This window comes from Macaca fascicularis, chromosome 2 (genome assembly GCF_037993035.2).
Source record: "Macaca fascicularis isolate 582-1 chromosome 2, T2T-MFA8v1.1".
In the NCBI taxonomy this organism is placed as follows: domain Eukaryota; kingdom Metazoa; phylum Chordata; class Mammalia; order Primates; family Cercopithecidae; genus Macaca; species Macaca fascicularis.
In genome coordinates, this window is record NC_088376.1 from 40,893,549 (window position 1) to 40,908,996 (window position 15,448).

At 47.5% G+C, this 15,448-nt stretch overlaps 1 protein-coding gene across 17 annotated transcripts in view; it reads right to left on the minus strand.

Moving 5' to 3' along the window:
• Window positions 1–667: 667 nt before the first annotated feature.
• DZIP1L (DAZ interacting zinc finger protein 1 like) overlaps window positions 668–15,448 on the minus strand; it is a 55,256-nt gene continuing 40,475 nt past the window's right edge. For 6 of the 17 annotated variants that reach the window (XM_065539975.2, XM_065539977.2, XM_005545867.5 and 3 more), the window contains 5 exons: window positions 10,319–10,511; window positions 6,825–7,041; window positions 6,210–6,376; window positions 3,283–3,422; window positions 668–1,647 (listed from right to left, as the gene is read on the minus strand). In XM_065539975.2, coding sequence (XP_065396047.1) covers window positions 1,486–1,647; window positions 3,283–3,422; window positions 6,210–6,376; window positions 6,825–7,041; window positions 10,319–10,511 — 879 coding nt within the window. In that variant the 3' untranslated portion in view covers window positions 668–1,485. Of the gene's footprint in view, window positions 1,648–2,760; window positions 2,978–3,282; window positions 3,423–5,188; window positions 5,288–6,209; window positions 6,377–6,824; window positions 7,042–10,318; window positions 10,512–15,448 lie in introns of those variants that run through there. The other 11 variants (XR_012430732.1, XR_012430733.1, XR_012430735.1 and 8 more) reach the window with 6 other exon arrangements.

Sequence of the window (15,448 nt, forward strand, 5' to 3'; positions counted from 1 at the left end):
GATTGACCTTAAGTTGAGTTGATAATATTTGAAGCCCAATGATGAGCACATGGGTTCATCACACTCTTCCCTTTACTCATATATGTGTTTGAAACTTTCCATAGCAAAAAGTTAAAAATAGATCTTTGCTGTGTCAGGGATGGAGGTTCTTTGCTGGGTCTCCCTTTCAGGAAAAAAAAAAAATTGCCATTCAACCAGGAGAAATGAAATTGACTGGCAGGTTCACACCAAGGTTCACTCCAGCTTTCAAGTCGAGGTCTCATTGAGTCCAGGCCACCCCAGCCGATGGCCAAGTGCGGGGCAGGCATGAGGGCCTGGACGTTTCTGAACAAAGGGGGACTCCCAAGTGGGCGGTTCTTGCTCAGGAGCTCCCCACTGGGTCAGTGGAGACCTTGTCAACCCCATATCGATGCCCTGAGTTCTCCTGGCTCCACTAGCTTCCTTCTCTCTTTCTGTTCACAGTGGTCAGGTGTACATTGCACTCTGTGGCCTTTCCCCACTGGATCCTGCCTCCACCTCCTTTTCTTTCCCAAGTGCGGCTCCTCAATGACTCCATCTTGGCAACTGTGTCTCAAAAGACCTAAACTGACACAATTAAGATGCAGTTGCTTCCTTTCCTCCCAACCCCTTGAAAGCTCCAAAAACAATGAAATACATACCAGAGTTAAAAACATCATACTATATTTAAACTTTTGCATATAATATATTAATGTTTTTCACACTACAAATATACAACAGCTATGTATAAAACCTGATTTTGGAATATCAAAAAATACACGTGTGGTCCCTTGGGGATACAAGGTCCAGCCAAGTGGCCCTCCTCTCTTCCCATCCATGAGTAGGCCTGCCACATATCACAACCCTAGGAAACTCTCCAGGGTCACCCAGGCTGGGCTGGATGGCCTTTCATATGCTCCCCGTAACACCCTGTTCTCTGCCACTAGATTACTACCCTGTGCTGGCACTGGCTGCAGACATTCTGCCCCAGCCTCGGCCTGCACCCTAACTCGGTAGTGAGAGGCTAGAGAGCCTGACGCAGAGTAGGCAGGCACTCAGTAAATAATTTTGGATCAATCACAGAATGACTGACTGAGGCATATGTCCCCAAAAGGACTCCAGATAGGACCCATCTCCACAGTGTTCCTGCAGTTTTATAAAAGGCTTGGGAAAAGAGAGCTAGTGACTCTTTTCAGTCTCGGGGGGACACGGAGGTAGAGGAAGAAAACTACCTGGAGGTTCTGTTTTAACCCTTTCTCAAGCCTTGGGACCAGGGGCTCCTAATCAGGCACCTGTGGTGCTCTACAGCAGGGCCCCTCACAGGTCAGGAGGGATGAGATCATATCCGTTCCCTGCACTGCTTCTCTCCAAGAGGATGATCTCTTGGTTGTTTGTGAAGACAAGAGGCCCAGCAGCCTCTTCTGTTGGAGTGGACCTGAGCTGGCCCCAGCCAGGCTAACCGTCTGGCCAGCCAGCCTCTGGGGTGAATCACCAGGCAGGGACCCTGGGCTGGCTGGAGCTCTGCGGACCACTGCCAAACTTCTCGGGGAGCTTTGAGCGAGACAAGGGCTTGGGTTTCTCTCTCTGGTCCAGGTCCAGAGGAAGATCTTCCAAGGAGGAGATTTCCAAGTCACTCTCATCTTCAGAAAGCTGCAGGGGGTGAAGGGGAGAAGAAAATACATTTTGATAAGGGAGGAGGGTGGCTGAGAGCTAAGCACATTGCAGGATGGGAATGCAGAACGGAAATGGGGACAAATGCACACTGGGAAGGAAGCCAAAGGGAGACGCTACTCCTCCTGCCTTCTCAAGTCTTCCTGCCTTTGAGAACCTGCTTTAGTGACCTGGGATCACGGTGATTTCAAATACCCCTGAAATTCTACTAACCAAACCCAGGCAGCGCCTTGGAAAGGCCTATGTGCAGAGCAGGTTGCTCTCGTTTTCACTTCAACTTTGTGCAGATTTTTAACTCCCTCTTTGACAGAGCCAGAAGCCCAGAAACTCCACCGTTCCAAGTTCTCGAGCTGAATGCACTGTGGGCTAATGACCCGCCTCCTCTCAGACGGGTTCCCTCAGGCCTGGTAAACATCCTGACTGAAGGAGCATGAGAGGAGCTTGGGAGTCCTTCAGCCTGGAAGGGTCTGCGCTGCAGCCAGCAGGACAGCTCAGAGTCGGCCAAGGGACTCTGACCACAGAGTCGACCCTGACCACAGCCACCTGCGTAGCAGCCCAGGCCTTCCCCTCTGGAGTCCTCATTGCCCCTGCTGGCCACCTGGGCTTTGATACAAGCCATCCTGTGCATTTTCTCCAGGAATGTAAGGCGACCAATCAGAACGCATGCAGGGTGCAGGGCAGCAAGCATGCTCTGAGCAGCGCCTCAATCTGTTTGGGGCTGTTGGTGCTCTTTCACAATTTGGAAAAAGGAACAAGTTTTTTCTTCTCAATCATTTGGATGCATTACTCACAAACATACATGAGCCGTGTGATAAACCAAACACACCATGGTAAACAGCAGGGAGTGCTATCAAAAACCCAAGAATGGTTGCCCACCACTACCAAATTTTAGAGCAATAGCACTGATTACCCCAGGATGCACCTTTTTGATGGAGAAAGGTGAGAAAGGAGTGCGAAGTAAAGGGAGCTCTGAAGTTTTCCGCTTGAAAAATAACAGCAGTGTGCAAGTTGTTCCCTGACGGAGGAGACAGGGGCAGTGAGGAAGGTCTGGTGATGCCAGGGAAGCTCAACGTCTGAGCTCTAAGTCTGAAAATCTCATGGTGGCTACAGTCTGACGCAAGGCTCAGGTTTCTAAAACAGGTATCTAAATACTCCCGTCTTGTGCTGTTACTGACTGATGTGCTATGCGAGGCCACTCCAGTACCACCCTTCGGGGAGTCCGCTCCACACACATATTGTCTTAGGGTCCGTGGCAGAGGCACTGGGGAGGAGCCCACTGTAGGATGAGACCGGACTGGAAGAGCAGTTGCTGCAGGAAGCCAGGCACAGAGTCAGCTCCGAGGCTCTCGAGAGGCAGGAGATGGAAGAATCCAAACTTACTGAGCATTGCTTGTATAATGAACCAAAAGGCTTTTTAATGTTAACTTGGACACAAGTATTCCAAACTGGCCATCTCTCCATGTGCACAGGGCAGAGGGAGGTCACCTGCGACGTCCCACTAGGGCAAAGGATGACACTTGCTGGACCCTCCCCAACCTTCACCCCAGGCCCCCCAAACTCAGAGCTGGTTCTGTAGGGAATTGCAGGGTGAACTCTAAGCATCCTACATCCTACCTGAGGCTTCCCTCCTGGTGTGGCAGCCCTCTGCGGCCCAGCATTGGGCATAAAAAACAGACTGACCCCTCCAGCAGGCTTCTTTGCCGGAGCTTCTAGCTGCTTCTCCAGGTTTTTGACCATCGACTGCACCAGTGTTCCTGGAAGGGGAAAAAGTGGCTGTGTCAGTGGCAGAAGCCTAGAAAATGAGCATTTCAGTTTTATGGGTCATGTGTCCAGATTCCAGTGTGGATACAGGGAATGAGCAGAAGGGTCAGGAGGAAGAAGGCTGGGCAACCACAAAAAAGGAGACAGAGAAGGCCAGGCCAATGGGTGCCGAGTGAACAGAGGCTTGGCATATTCGGAAAATGTGATGGTGCAAACTTAATGACATGGCTAGTGACAGAGACTTAGGAAGCTGTGCTTCCCTCTAATGAGAGGCTGAGGCAGGACCTCTGCTCAGTGTGGGAAATGAGCTGTATCACTAGCACGCACTTAGTTCCTCAACATCTTCACACAGAGACAAGAAGAAATATCATAAAGATTAGTACATGAGGACTGCAGGCAAGAATGACTTTCTGCAAAGTCCATGCAGGAAGCAGGAGCTAAGCAGTGACAGAGATCATCAATAGATCCCTGGTGCCTGGCACACCAAGGTGATGTATGAACCTCAGGAATGACCAAGAAGCAGGAAGCTAACTACAGTCTTCTACGATTCAAATGAAATCAAGGTCTGAGCTGACTTTTGGAGCTACAACAGCCCTTGGCTCACTGATTCATTCAAGAAATGTTTGTTAAAGGCCTATGATGTAGCAGGCACTGTTTCCTCACCCTCTCATTAATCACCTTGTCCAAATACCTCATTTTACAACAAAGGAGCAGAAACCACCTGCACAAGGACAAGCAGGTAGCAAGTGGCAGAGCCAGGACTTTCTCTGAAGATTCCTAACTCCCAGTCCCAAGACCTTGCCACCCTATTGCCCTCGCCTGGCAGGGCATCAATACTTCTCCAGAGATCTGTTTCTGGCGAATTCTGATGGACTGGCAGGCTTGGCTTATGCTGTAAACATGGCCAAGTGCTGCAGAGTCTATTAGGAGCAAGAACTTTGCAGACTGCAAGCCTAGCCTGACATCCCAGAGTTTCTACTTACTGACCTTGGCAAGACAAAACTCTAAATTCCACATTCTTTATTCTTTAACTCAGTCTTGGCTAGAAAATACAACTGAAGCCAGAAGCTGCAGGCCTCAGTTGGCAGTTTGATAGGAAAATCTTGAAAGAATGGGAGTAGACAGTTTTTTTGAAAAGAAGGATGCTCAACTAGTCATTGCAACCTGTTAGACAGAAAATAATACATTGAATGAATATTTTCATTCCAGTTACCATGACAGTTAGCTCAGGTCTCTACAATACCCTTTCCATCAACACGTTGAATTTCTAAGTCTCTTGGCTGAAAAGGGCAAAGAGCTTCCCCGTATGATGAAACAGGCTGCGTGGCCCAAAGGCAGCCTGCTATAAAGGTTGATTGACTGTCTGTGGCTGCCTCCTCTGTCTCAAGCTTTGCTGGGAAGCCACATTTTTCACAATTGAGTTGTTGCAAAAAGTTATGCTTGTTACAGCCTATGTGTTATAGAAAACTATATTTGTCAAAATGTTCATGGTAGCAAACTGTTTTCCCTTCAAGTTGTAACTGAGGTTTGCCCTGGAGGCTACTTTGACCACTGTGGTATTTAACTCTAGGACCATCAATTCTTGATCGGTGCTAACGAACTCAAACAGCATAAAAGACTATGGGGATATTCTTAACATTTGGAACACAGCTAAAGGCAGCTCTTTCTGGGGAAAAAAAAAAAATTAGTTTACAATTAAATAAATAAACGTGACTCTAACACATTAACTTCAAAAACATCATACAGAATCTCAACTTGCCATGACATCGTTCTGCGGTCTTGGGCCAGTCATAATGTCTATGAGGCTTAGTTTCAACTTCTGTCACGACGTGTGTGGCTCAGCCTTCCCTCATCAGTGCTGTGAGGAGTAAACGAGGAGACTCGTGCGAAGAGATCCACACAGAGCTGAGCACTCGGTGAGCACCCAGAAACACCAACACAGAGGGGAGAGCCTTCTCTCATGCCTCGAGCTTGCACAGAAGGAGGGAACTTCTGCTCTCCTCACCAGGATGGACAAGGATAGGAGAAACACCCTCCCAGTTTCTTCCCCACATCCTACCCTCTCCCCACAGAAGAAGCCAAGCAGAGGGGTGGGCCTGCAACACACCCTGGGCCACGGCGCACCTGAAGGAGGGCCGCTGATCCAGAAAACAGTGCCAGCTCTTTCTCTCGGAGCCTCCCCGCCCCTATGGCTGGGTTTGAGCCGGGCTGGAGTGCACCCTACAGCTGCCTGTTTAAGGTCTTACACATTCAGGGTCTGCTTTGCAAACCCAGCCCTGCGCACAAGTAAGATCAGGATCTGGATTCGGGGAGACTGGAGGGGCCCCCACTTTGGCCTCAAGTGCTGGTTGTTCCTCTAATCCAGCCCTAACAGGAAGCCAATGCCTCAGGCATTCCTGGGCCCTGTCACCACTATTAGAGCGAGGCTTTGATCACCCGTGGCTGGCCACTGTGTTTATTCTCTACTGGAAAGAACATGGAGGAGAAAAGAGATGAGTGGCTCCCTTTGACCTCCCACAGTCAACAATTTGATGACAAAACAAGGGGTAAAATAAACCTTGCTCAAACTCTAGCTCTCTCCTGATATCTCTGCTATCCCAGAAAAAAAAAAAAAATTTGAGGCGAAGGAGGACCATCCTCTCGAAGCCAAATAGAGAAAGAGATGTCAAATCAGAAAGCCTAAAGGAAGCTGAAGGGTGTTTCTGGAGCCTCGAGAAATCTGGGCTGGAGAAGGGTTTCACCCGTGGTCCCAGCCCACTCACCCGAAGGTGCCAGCTCACCTGAGCCCTGGCCAGGGGGCTGGGCATTCTCTGAGGTCTCTGTATCAGACCAGTCCCAGTCATCCTCGGGCCGAGGCACCATCCTGGAAGGAACTTTCGGAGGCTGTAGAGACACACGCTGCACACGGTCTCCCTCTGAGTCCTCTTCAGAACTGAACGGGGGCGTGCTGCCATGAGGAGGAGAAGAAATGAGGGATGCATGGGCCAGAAAGAAAACTTTGAAAGCCAAACTTCATCATGCTGCAAGCTGGCTTGGTGGGCTCAGGGCAGCCCTGCTCCCTCCCTCAGGCCCAGAAGATAGCTAGGAGACCCGTGGAGTGCAGCAGCCACACCAGCTTCTCCCTTAGTAGAGCCCTGCCTGTCTGAGGATCCGCCCCTCCGGAGTGGGAACGGGCTTGGGGGAGGAGATGGGTAAGGGGAGGGTGGGTTTGTCTTGGCTAGGAGCACAGGTTCTCAAGTCCAGAGCCCAGACTGGACCCTACCTGAGGCACCTTCTGTTCACATGTATCTGCCCCCCACCTATCTGCAGAAGCCCGGAGGGAGCCCAGAACAGGGCTGCCTGAAGCCAGGAGCCGCCACTGCAGGTGGGGTGAGAGGGCAGAGTCTGGGGCTCACCTCATCCCAGGCCCCAAGGAAGGAGGGGTGCTGGAGGGTCCATGCACTCTGGGGCGTGGAGCCGGGGTGGACACCTGGGTCAGGCCGGAGCCATGGCTGCCATGGCTCTGACGAGTTGGTGGGGGCGGCTCTGCCGGCGTGGATGGCAAGGCCCCCTGCAGGGTCCTGGTCTTTGGCTGGGCCTCTCTGGTGACCAGTGTGCTCTGCTGGCTTTTGACTGGAAACACAGAAAGGAATGACTTTTGGAGGACACCCATGCTGGGTCTCAAGCCTAAGAGGAGGGAGAAAGCGGCTCCAACACCCTGGAAATGGACAATCACTCCCTCTCTGTGCTGTAATAACCACAGCAGATTTCACAATTGCTGCCAAATCAGGTGTTCTGCTGCTGGCCAGATTCAAGGCTGGGACCATAGTTCCACAGTTTCCTCAGAGACCAGGAGAGCAGCTGGGTGCTCCAGAGTCATGCTGTCATTATAGACCAGCAGGAGTCCGCGGGCCTGAAGAGGAACTCAGCAGTCCTAGATGGACTTCACCAAGACCGCTACCCTCTCCCCAACCCACACTACAGCTGCGGCAGTGCAGGCAGCCCTGCAGGAAGACCACGCTGCCACCAGAGGTCGCCGCAGGACTGCATGAACCATCAAGATCCACTCAAACCTCCTCCCAAATGAAACCTGGGGCAAGGCACTACTAAGGCAGGCAATTGGACACAGCCCTTCTGTTTTCCAAATCGCATCAAGACCTATAGCTGAGAAGAGAGGTCTGGGATCAGCAAGTTTTTATGGAAAGAGAAGAGATAGAGTGCATCACAGGGAGTCAGACATGTGTAGACTGAGTCACAATGTAAAATGAGTTTCTTACAGTAATTCAAGATCAAAAAATGTTTGAAATACAGTTGACCTTTGAACAACGTGGGTTTGAACAGCCACGGGTTCGCTTGTACATGGATTTTCTACTGACTCTGCCACATAAGACAGCAAGAGCAACCCCTCCTCTTCCTCCTCCTCCTTAGCCTACTCAACACGAAGATGACAAGAATGAAGTCCTTTATGATGATCCACTTCCCCTTAACGAATAGTAAACATATTTGCTCTTCGTTGTGATTTTCTTAATAACATGTTCTTTTCTCGAGCTTACTTTATTGTAATAATACAGCATATAATTCATATAACATGCAAAATAAGTGTTAACAGTCTATGTTGTCGGTAAGACTTCTGGTCAACAGCAGGCTATGAGTAGTTAAGTTTTGGGGCAGTCAAAAGTTACACGTAAATTTTCAACTGCATAGGGGGGTGGCACCCCTGGCCCTTGCGTTGTTGAAGGGCCAGCTGTGCACTGCTCTCAGTCAATGTGTCTACTCAGAAGTGGAGCTTTCAGGAAAGAGTGAACTAAAGAGAAGGGGAAGACAAAGACAAGCTTGCTGGGGGAAAATAACAATAGTTTCCCATGACTATGCACCAGATACCAAGAAAAGCACTTTACCTACAACCACGTGGCCCCCGAGCATCTTCAGAGGCTATCCTTTTCCCTACAGAGGCTTGCCCTCAGCTCCACGGAAGAAAGTGGTGAATACAAACCCAGGCTGTCTGTCTGCCTCAATCTTGGGCCCTCACTGCTACCTCCCACAACCTTGCCCCAGACAAGAGAAGAGGCAGGGTCTGAGCAGAAATGAGAGGTGAGCATTAAGACAGCACTTGCAGGACCCAGGAAAAGAATAAAGGTGCAGAGCTGGAAGGAAAGGTCTACAAAATGCCACAAAAACACAGCGCTCATCTCACACCTCAGTAACATCTCCACAGAAGGCAGAATCTCAGGGCCAGGGAAAGGGAAAGGCAGTGAAGGGGGCTCTCCCTCCTGGCTTTTTTACTACAGGAACAAAAGTGTGTGGGAGTGGGTGGGGCGTAGTACCTAGAAGGAGCAAGATACCTTTGCTGTCTCCTGGAAGCCAGCGTTCCAAGGGTTTTTCCATTAATCCTCCCCAAGTCCCTGTCCCCTCCCTCCTCTGAGCTCCCACCACCCCTGTGCTTGGCTCCATCATGTCACCTGGTCCTGGCTGGTTTCCCAGGTGAGGTAGCAGGCCCTGGCACACAGTCAACCTCAGCAAGTACTGAACTAAATGAATGAGTGGGCAAATGAATGAATGACCATTTGACTGAATGAGCAAAAGGATGTACATTTAAATTGGAGCATGAAAAGCAGATTGGCAACCAGGACAAATACCCTTCTGTCTGAGATTTCTGTGCAAGACTAAAAACCATCCTTTCCTTAGAGATTTTAAGACCAGAAGTTTAAACTAAATATTATAGTTTCCCAGGTCAACTCATTTTTTACCATATTTTCATGCCAAAATGACAATGCTTTTAAACACAAAATACCTGCTTTGTACTTGTCCAAGTAATAATTTCCATGAGCTCACAGGATTGCTATGTTAGTGTTATTTTCTCCTAATTCACATGAGGAAAAATAAAAATAAATTATAAAATGATTGGTAGATGTAGCAACTAAAATCATCTCTCATATCTTCAGAGATACCTGGGCCATACTCTGCAAAATTTTTTTGCATGAAGAGCTCAGGTTGGTTCTTCCTGGACACAGGAGATACAGAACTAGCCTCCTTCTGGCCGCACATGTCCCTGACTGAGGAGACAAAGTAAAAGGAGCAGGACAGCACCCTGCATAAGCAGACCAGACCCACTGAAGCCCTCCCCAGAGCCTCCAATCACAGCAGCCCAGGGCCTCTGGGAACCTTCTAGAAACAGGGGGCTCTCAAACCTGGGAACACAAATACCCTTGCTCCATAAGAACAGACTCAAGGGTCCTGGTCCACAGAATTTAGTGTTCCACCAGAACCACAGGGCCTTCTTTTGTCATGACCCCCAGAGCATGGACAAATGGTAAAGTAGCAGCTATGACCTGGCCCAAAGAACTAACTCTGAGCTCTGAGAATTCATCCGTGTGCAGAACTGGCCCAGCCTCTCATGCCCTCCCATGGCCAGAGCAGGGGCTATCTGAGCTCTGTGGAAGTTTACATTTGATTGATATTTGCCTCCACCTGCAGCTCCAACGTTCCCAGGCCTCTGCCTGCCTCCCCAGGCTGGCACACCTGGTGTGTAGAGCCAGAAACTGAATAGGCTGCTCTCTGTTGAAGAGACACTCAACTGTGGTCGCAGCAAGCCAAGCAGTGCAGAAAGAAGGTGCTATGGGAGGCAGCATGTCTGCACAGGGACAGTTCAGGCTGACAACAGGCTCCAGCTCCGGCTCTCCTCCAACTTCCCTGAGTGACCCTGGACAAATGCCCCCACTCCCACCCCAGATCCTATTTCCTCAACAGAGAACTTCTGGACTCAGTCACCTGTGAGAACCCTACCAGCTCAGCCCTTCAGAGAAGTGCCCCTAAGGGACAAAGACTATACCCGCCTCATGTGCAAACAAGTCTTGGCAAGAATGGGACCCTTCCAGGTCACAGCCCTGAGCGAGCCCTCTCCCCAGTGTACCTGAAGGCTGCCCATCTGGCTGGGACACCACAGCGCCATTCTCCTGTCTCTCCTTCACTCTGCTGGTGACTTCCTTGACAAGCTTTCCCCTCAGACTCAGAAATTCAGAAAACTTCCGGGCCTTCTGCTCCCGCTGGACTCTCAGCAGGGATTCCAGGTGTCTGAGAGTCTGAATCGAGATTCCCTTTGCATCCTAGAGGAGACAGGAGTTCACCTTTACAGACAGAGGCTACTCTTCTTCTCCTTCCCCTAAGCCTCTCACACCTGCTGCTGCTGGCCTGGGAGTCTGCGATCAGTGCCTGGGCTTTTCTTGCAGGAGTGGGGGGCATGAAATGAGGATCAGAGAAGGGTAAGCAGCGGCTTCAAAGTTGCTGAAAGTGCAGTGGTTTGGGGTTTGAGAGCACCATCAAAATGTGCACAGCAGGATAATGCAAAGGACTGCATCACAATTCTAACCACATCATAGCAGAAGGGACTTCGTTGGAACATGCTTTTCTACATCTGACTGAATCCTAGGATAAGAGACCACATAGCTTGCTCAGTTTTGTACCCCTGATTACCATTATTATGCCAAACACACTGTCCATGGCTAACAATGTTTAAAAAACTAAACTGCTGTAAACACAATTCAGGTCCCTTTCAAGACCTACTGAAAGTTGCTCAAGCTTTTGACATCCACCCAGAGCCCATGGGAGGGTCTAGGGAGGCATCTGAATCCAAGATGAGGATTCATGCAAGGTTAGAAAGGAACGTCTTAATCAAGTATAAATATAGAGCCAAAGTTAGAGTAGTCAGTAGTTGAAAACAATCAAAGCAGTGAGCATTCTTCCTAAAATAACCCTAGTTGTCTATTTGATTTTTTTCTAACTTACTGTACACAAATAGTATTTCCAATAGTGTAGTGCTTGGCTAATTTAATAACAGGTGTGTTTTTATTTAATAATAGATTTCATTGGTGCTTCTAACAATAACATACATGTTCTGGTTAAGCACAATGGCATTCAAATACTAGTTGGAGAGAGAATCCATAGACCCTTTAAAGGAACTGGATCACTGCTGCAGACTCCCTGAGATGCCGAAGACCTGTGAGTCTGCTTGCTTTCTCAATGGGGAGGCTCATGATCTGGGGCAAGTTCCCAGCCCTGGTCACCGGCTGCCTGGAAATAGACTCGGTCCTGTTGGTGGGGCACAGTGAGAGTGAGACCGGACTTTAGGACTGCAGGCTGCGTGGAAGCGGGCTGAGGCCTGTGACTGCCAGCTTTCCCCCACTTCCCTGGCGACCTGTATGACTCAGCAGAGGCAGCCATAATCCCCCTGGGAATATAACTCCACTGGACTGGGAACCACACCCTCATCCCCCACAGCAGCTGCAGCAAGCCTCACCCAAGGAGAGGCTGAGCTCAGACATGTCTATTCCTGACCCCACCTGGTGGTCTTCCTCTACCCGCCCTGGTAGCTGAAGACAAAGGTCATAATCTCTTAGGAGCTATATGGCCATGCCCACCACCTGAGAAACCTGAATACTTAACCACGTGTCCCTAGAGCAAGTAGGCAAGTATGCTTCCTCCCTATAGGGCCACAGCTTGAAAGCACCACCTCCTAGCTGGAGGCCAACTAACACAAAACCAGTGCACTAAACAAAAAAAGAAAAACACAAAGACCCTCAAGAGTCCACTTCACTCCCCTACTACCTCCACCGGAGCAGGCGCTGGAATAGTATCCACGGCTGCAAGACCTGAAAATAGATCACATCACAGGACTCTTTGCAGACACTCCCCAGTACCAGCCTGTAACTCTACTGGGTGGTTAAACCCAGATGATCAAAAACAATCGCTAGAGTTCAGCTCTCAGGAAGCCCCATTCCTAGGGGAAAGGGGAGAACACCACATCAAGGGAGCACCCATGGGACAAAAGAATCTGAACAGCAGCCCTTGAATCCCAGATCTTCCCTCTAACAGAGTCTACCCAAATGAGAAGGAACCAGAAAAACAATTCTGGTAACATGACAACACAAGGTTCTTTAACTCCCCCAAAAATCATACCAGCTCACTAGCAATGGATCCAAACCAAGACGAATCTCTGAATTGCCAGAAAAAGAATTCAGAAGGTCAATTATTAAGCTAATCAAGCAGGCACCAAAGAAAGGTGAAGCCCACCTTAAAGAAATCAAAAATATGATACAAGATATGAAAGGAAAATTTTTTAGTGAAATAGATAGCATACATAAAAAGCTATCACAACTTCTGGAAATCAAAAACACACTTAGAGAAATGCAAAATACACTGAAAAGTCTCAGCAATAGAATCAAACAAGGAGAAGAAAGAATTTCAGAGCTCAAAGACAAGGCTTTCAAATTAACACAATCCATCAAAGACGAAAAAGAATTTTTAAAAAAATGAACAAAGTCTCCAAGAAGTTTGTGACTGTGTTAAACATCCAAAACTAAGAATAACTGTTATTCCTAAGGAAGAAGAGAAATCTAATAGCTTGAAAATTGAAATCATCTTTGAGGGAATAATCGAGGAAAACTTTCCCAGCCTTGCTGGAGACCTAGGCATCCAAATACAAGAAGCTCAAAGAACACTTGAGAAATTCATCACAAAAAGATAATCACCTAAGCACACAGTCAACAGGTTATCTAAAGTCAAGATGAAGGAAAGAATCCTAAGAGCTGTGAGGCAAAAGCACCAGGTAACCTATAAAGGAACACCTATCAGACTAACAGCAGATTTCTCAGCAGAAACCCTACAAGCTAGAAGGGATTGGGGTCCTATTCTTTAGCCTCCTTAAACAAAACAATTATCAGCCAAGAATTTTGTATCCAGTGCGACTAAGCTTCATAAATGAAAGAAAGACACAGTGTTTTCCAGACAAACAAATGCTGAGAGAATCTGCCACTACCAAGCCAGCACTACAAGAACTGCTAAAAGGAGCTCTAAATCTTGAAACAAGTCCTTGAAATCTACCAAAAGAGAATCTCCTTAAAGCATAAATCTCACAGGACCTATACAACAATAACACATGAGAAAAAAAAAAAAGGCAAGGTATTCAGGCAACAAAGAGTACAGTGAATAGAACAGTACCTCACATCTCAATACTAACATTGAATGTAAATGGCCTAAATACTCCACTTAAAAGATACAGAATGGCAGAATGGATACGAATTCACCAACCAAGTTTCTGCTGTCTTCAGAAGACTCACCTAAACTCACATTGGGGCTCACATAAACTTAAGGTAAAGGGGCGGAAAAAAACATTCCATGCAAATGGATACCGAAAGCGAGCAGGAGTAGCTATTCTTATAGCAGACAAAACAAACTTTAAAGCAACAGCAGTTAAAAAAGACAAACAGGGACGTTACATAATAATAAAAGGACTAGTCCAACAGGAAAATATCACAATTCTAAATATATATGCACCTAACATTGGAGCTTCCAAATTTACAATACAATTACTACAAGACCTAAGAAATGAGATTGACAGCAACACAATGATAGTGGGGGATTTTAAGACTGCACTGACAGCACTAGACAGGTCATCAAGACAGAAAGTCAATAAAGAAACAATGGACTTAAACTATAACCTACAACAAATAGACTTAACAGATATTATAGAACATTCTACCCAACATGAACAGAATATACATTCTATTCATCAGCACATGGAACATTCTCCAAGACAGACCAAATGATAGGCCACAAAACAAGTCTCAGTAAATTTAAGAAAATTGAAACTATATCAAGTACTCTTTCAGATCACAGTGGAATAAAATTGGAAATCAACTCCAAAAGAAACCCTCAAAACCATGCAAATACATGGAAATTTAAAAACTGGTTCCTGAATAATTGTTGGGTCAACAATGAAATCAAGATGGAAAATTAAAAGTTATCTGACTGAACAATAACAGTGACACAACCTATCAAAACCTCTGGGATACAGCAAGAGCAGTGCTAAGAGGAAAGTTCATAGCATTAAATGCTTACACTAAAAAGTCTGTGGTCAGGCACAGTGGCTCATGCCTGTAATCCCAGCACTTTGGGACACCGAGGCGGGTGGATCAGGAGTTCGAGACCATCCTGGCCAATATGGAGAAACCCCGTCTCTACTAAAAATACAAAAAAATTTAGCTGGGCGTGGTGGCGCATGCCCGTAATCCCAGCTACTCAGAAGGCTAAGGCAGGAAAATCCCTTGAACCAGGGAGTAAGAGGTTGCAGTGAGCCGAGATTATGCCACTGCTCTCCAGCCTGGTGACAGAGCGAGATTCCGTCTCAAAAAAAAAAAGAAAAAAAAGTCTGAAAGAGTACAAATACATAATCTAAGGTCACACCTCACAGAACTGGAGAAACAAGAATAATCCAAACCCAAGGAGACAATGGATCAGGACGAGTGGCTGAGGAACGGGCCCAGAAGCCTTGGGTAGCAGCACTGGAGGTCCTAAGGACTGCAGACTGTCCTTAAATGAGGAGGGAGCTTCCCAGAGTGGGGATAGCCAGCATCACTAATTACCAGGAAAATGCAAATCAAAACCACAATGTGATACCACCTCACTCCTACAAGAATGGCCATAATCAAAATATCAAAAATTAGTAGATGTTGACATGGATGTGGTGAAAAGGGAACACTTTTACACTGTTGGTGGGAATGTAAAGTAGTACAACCACTATGGAAAACAGTGTGGAAATTCTTTAAAGAACTAAAAGTAGATCTACCATTTGATCCAGCAATCCCACTACTGTGTATCTACCCAGAGGAAAAGAAGTCATTACATGAAAAAGATACTTGCACATGCATGTTTATGGCAGCACAATTTGCAACTGCAAAAATGTGGAAGCAGCCTAAATATACAATCAACGAGTGGATAAAGAAACTGTGATATATATACATACCATGGAATACTACTCAGCCCTAAAAAGGAACGAAATAATTGCATTTGCTGCAACCTGGATGGAATTGGAGACTATTACTCTAAGTGAAGTAACTCAGGAATGGAAAACCAAACATCATGTGTTCTCACTCATATGTGGGAGCTAAGCTATAAGGACGCAAAGGCATAAGAATGGTACACTGGAATTTGGGGTAAAGAGCACGGGGGTGGCGAGGGATAAAAGACTACACACTGGGTGCAGTGT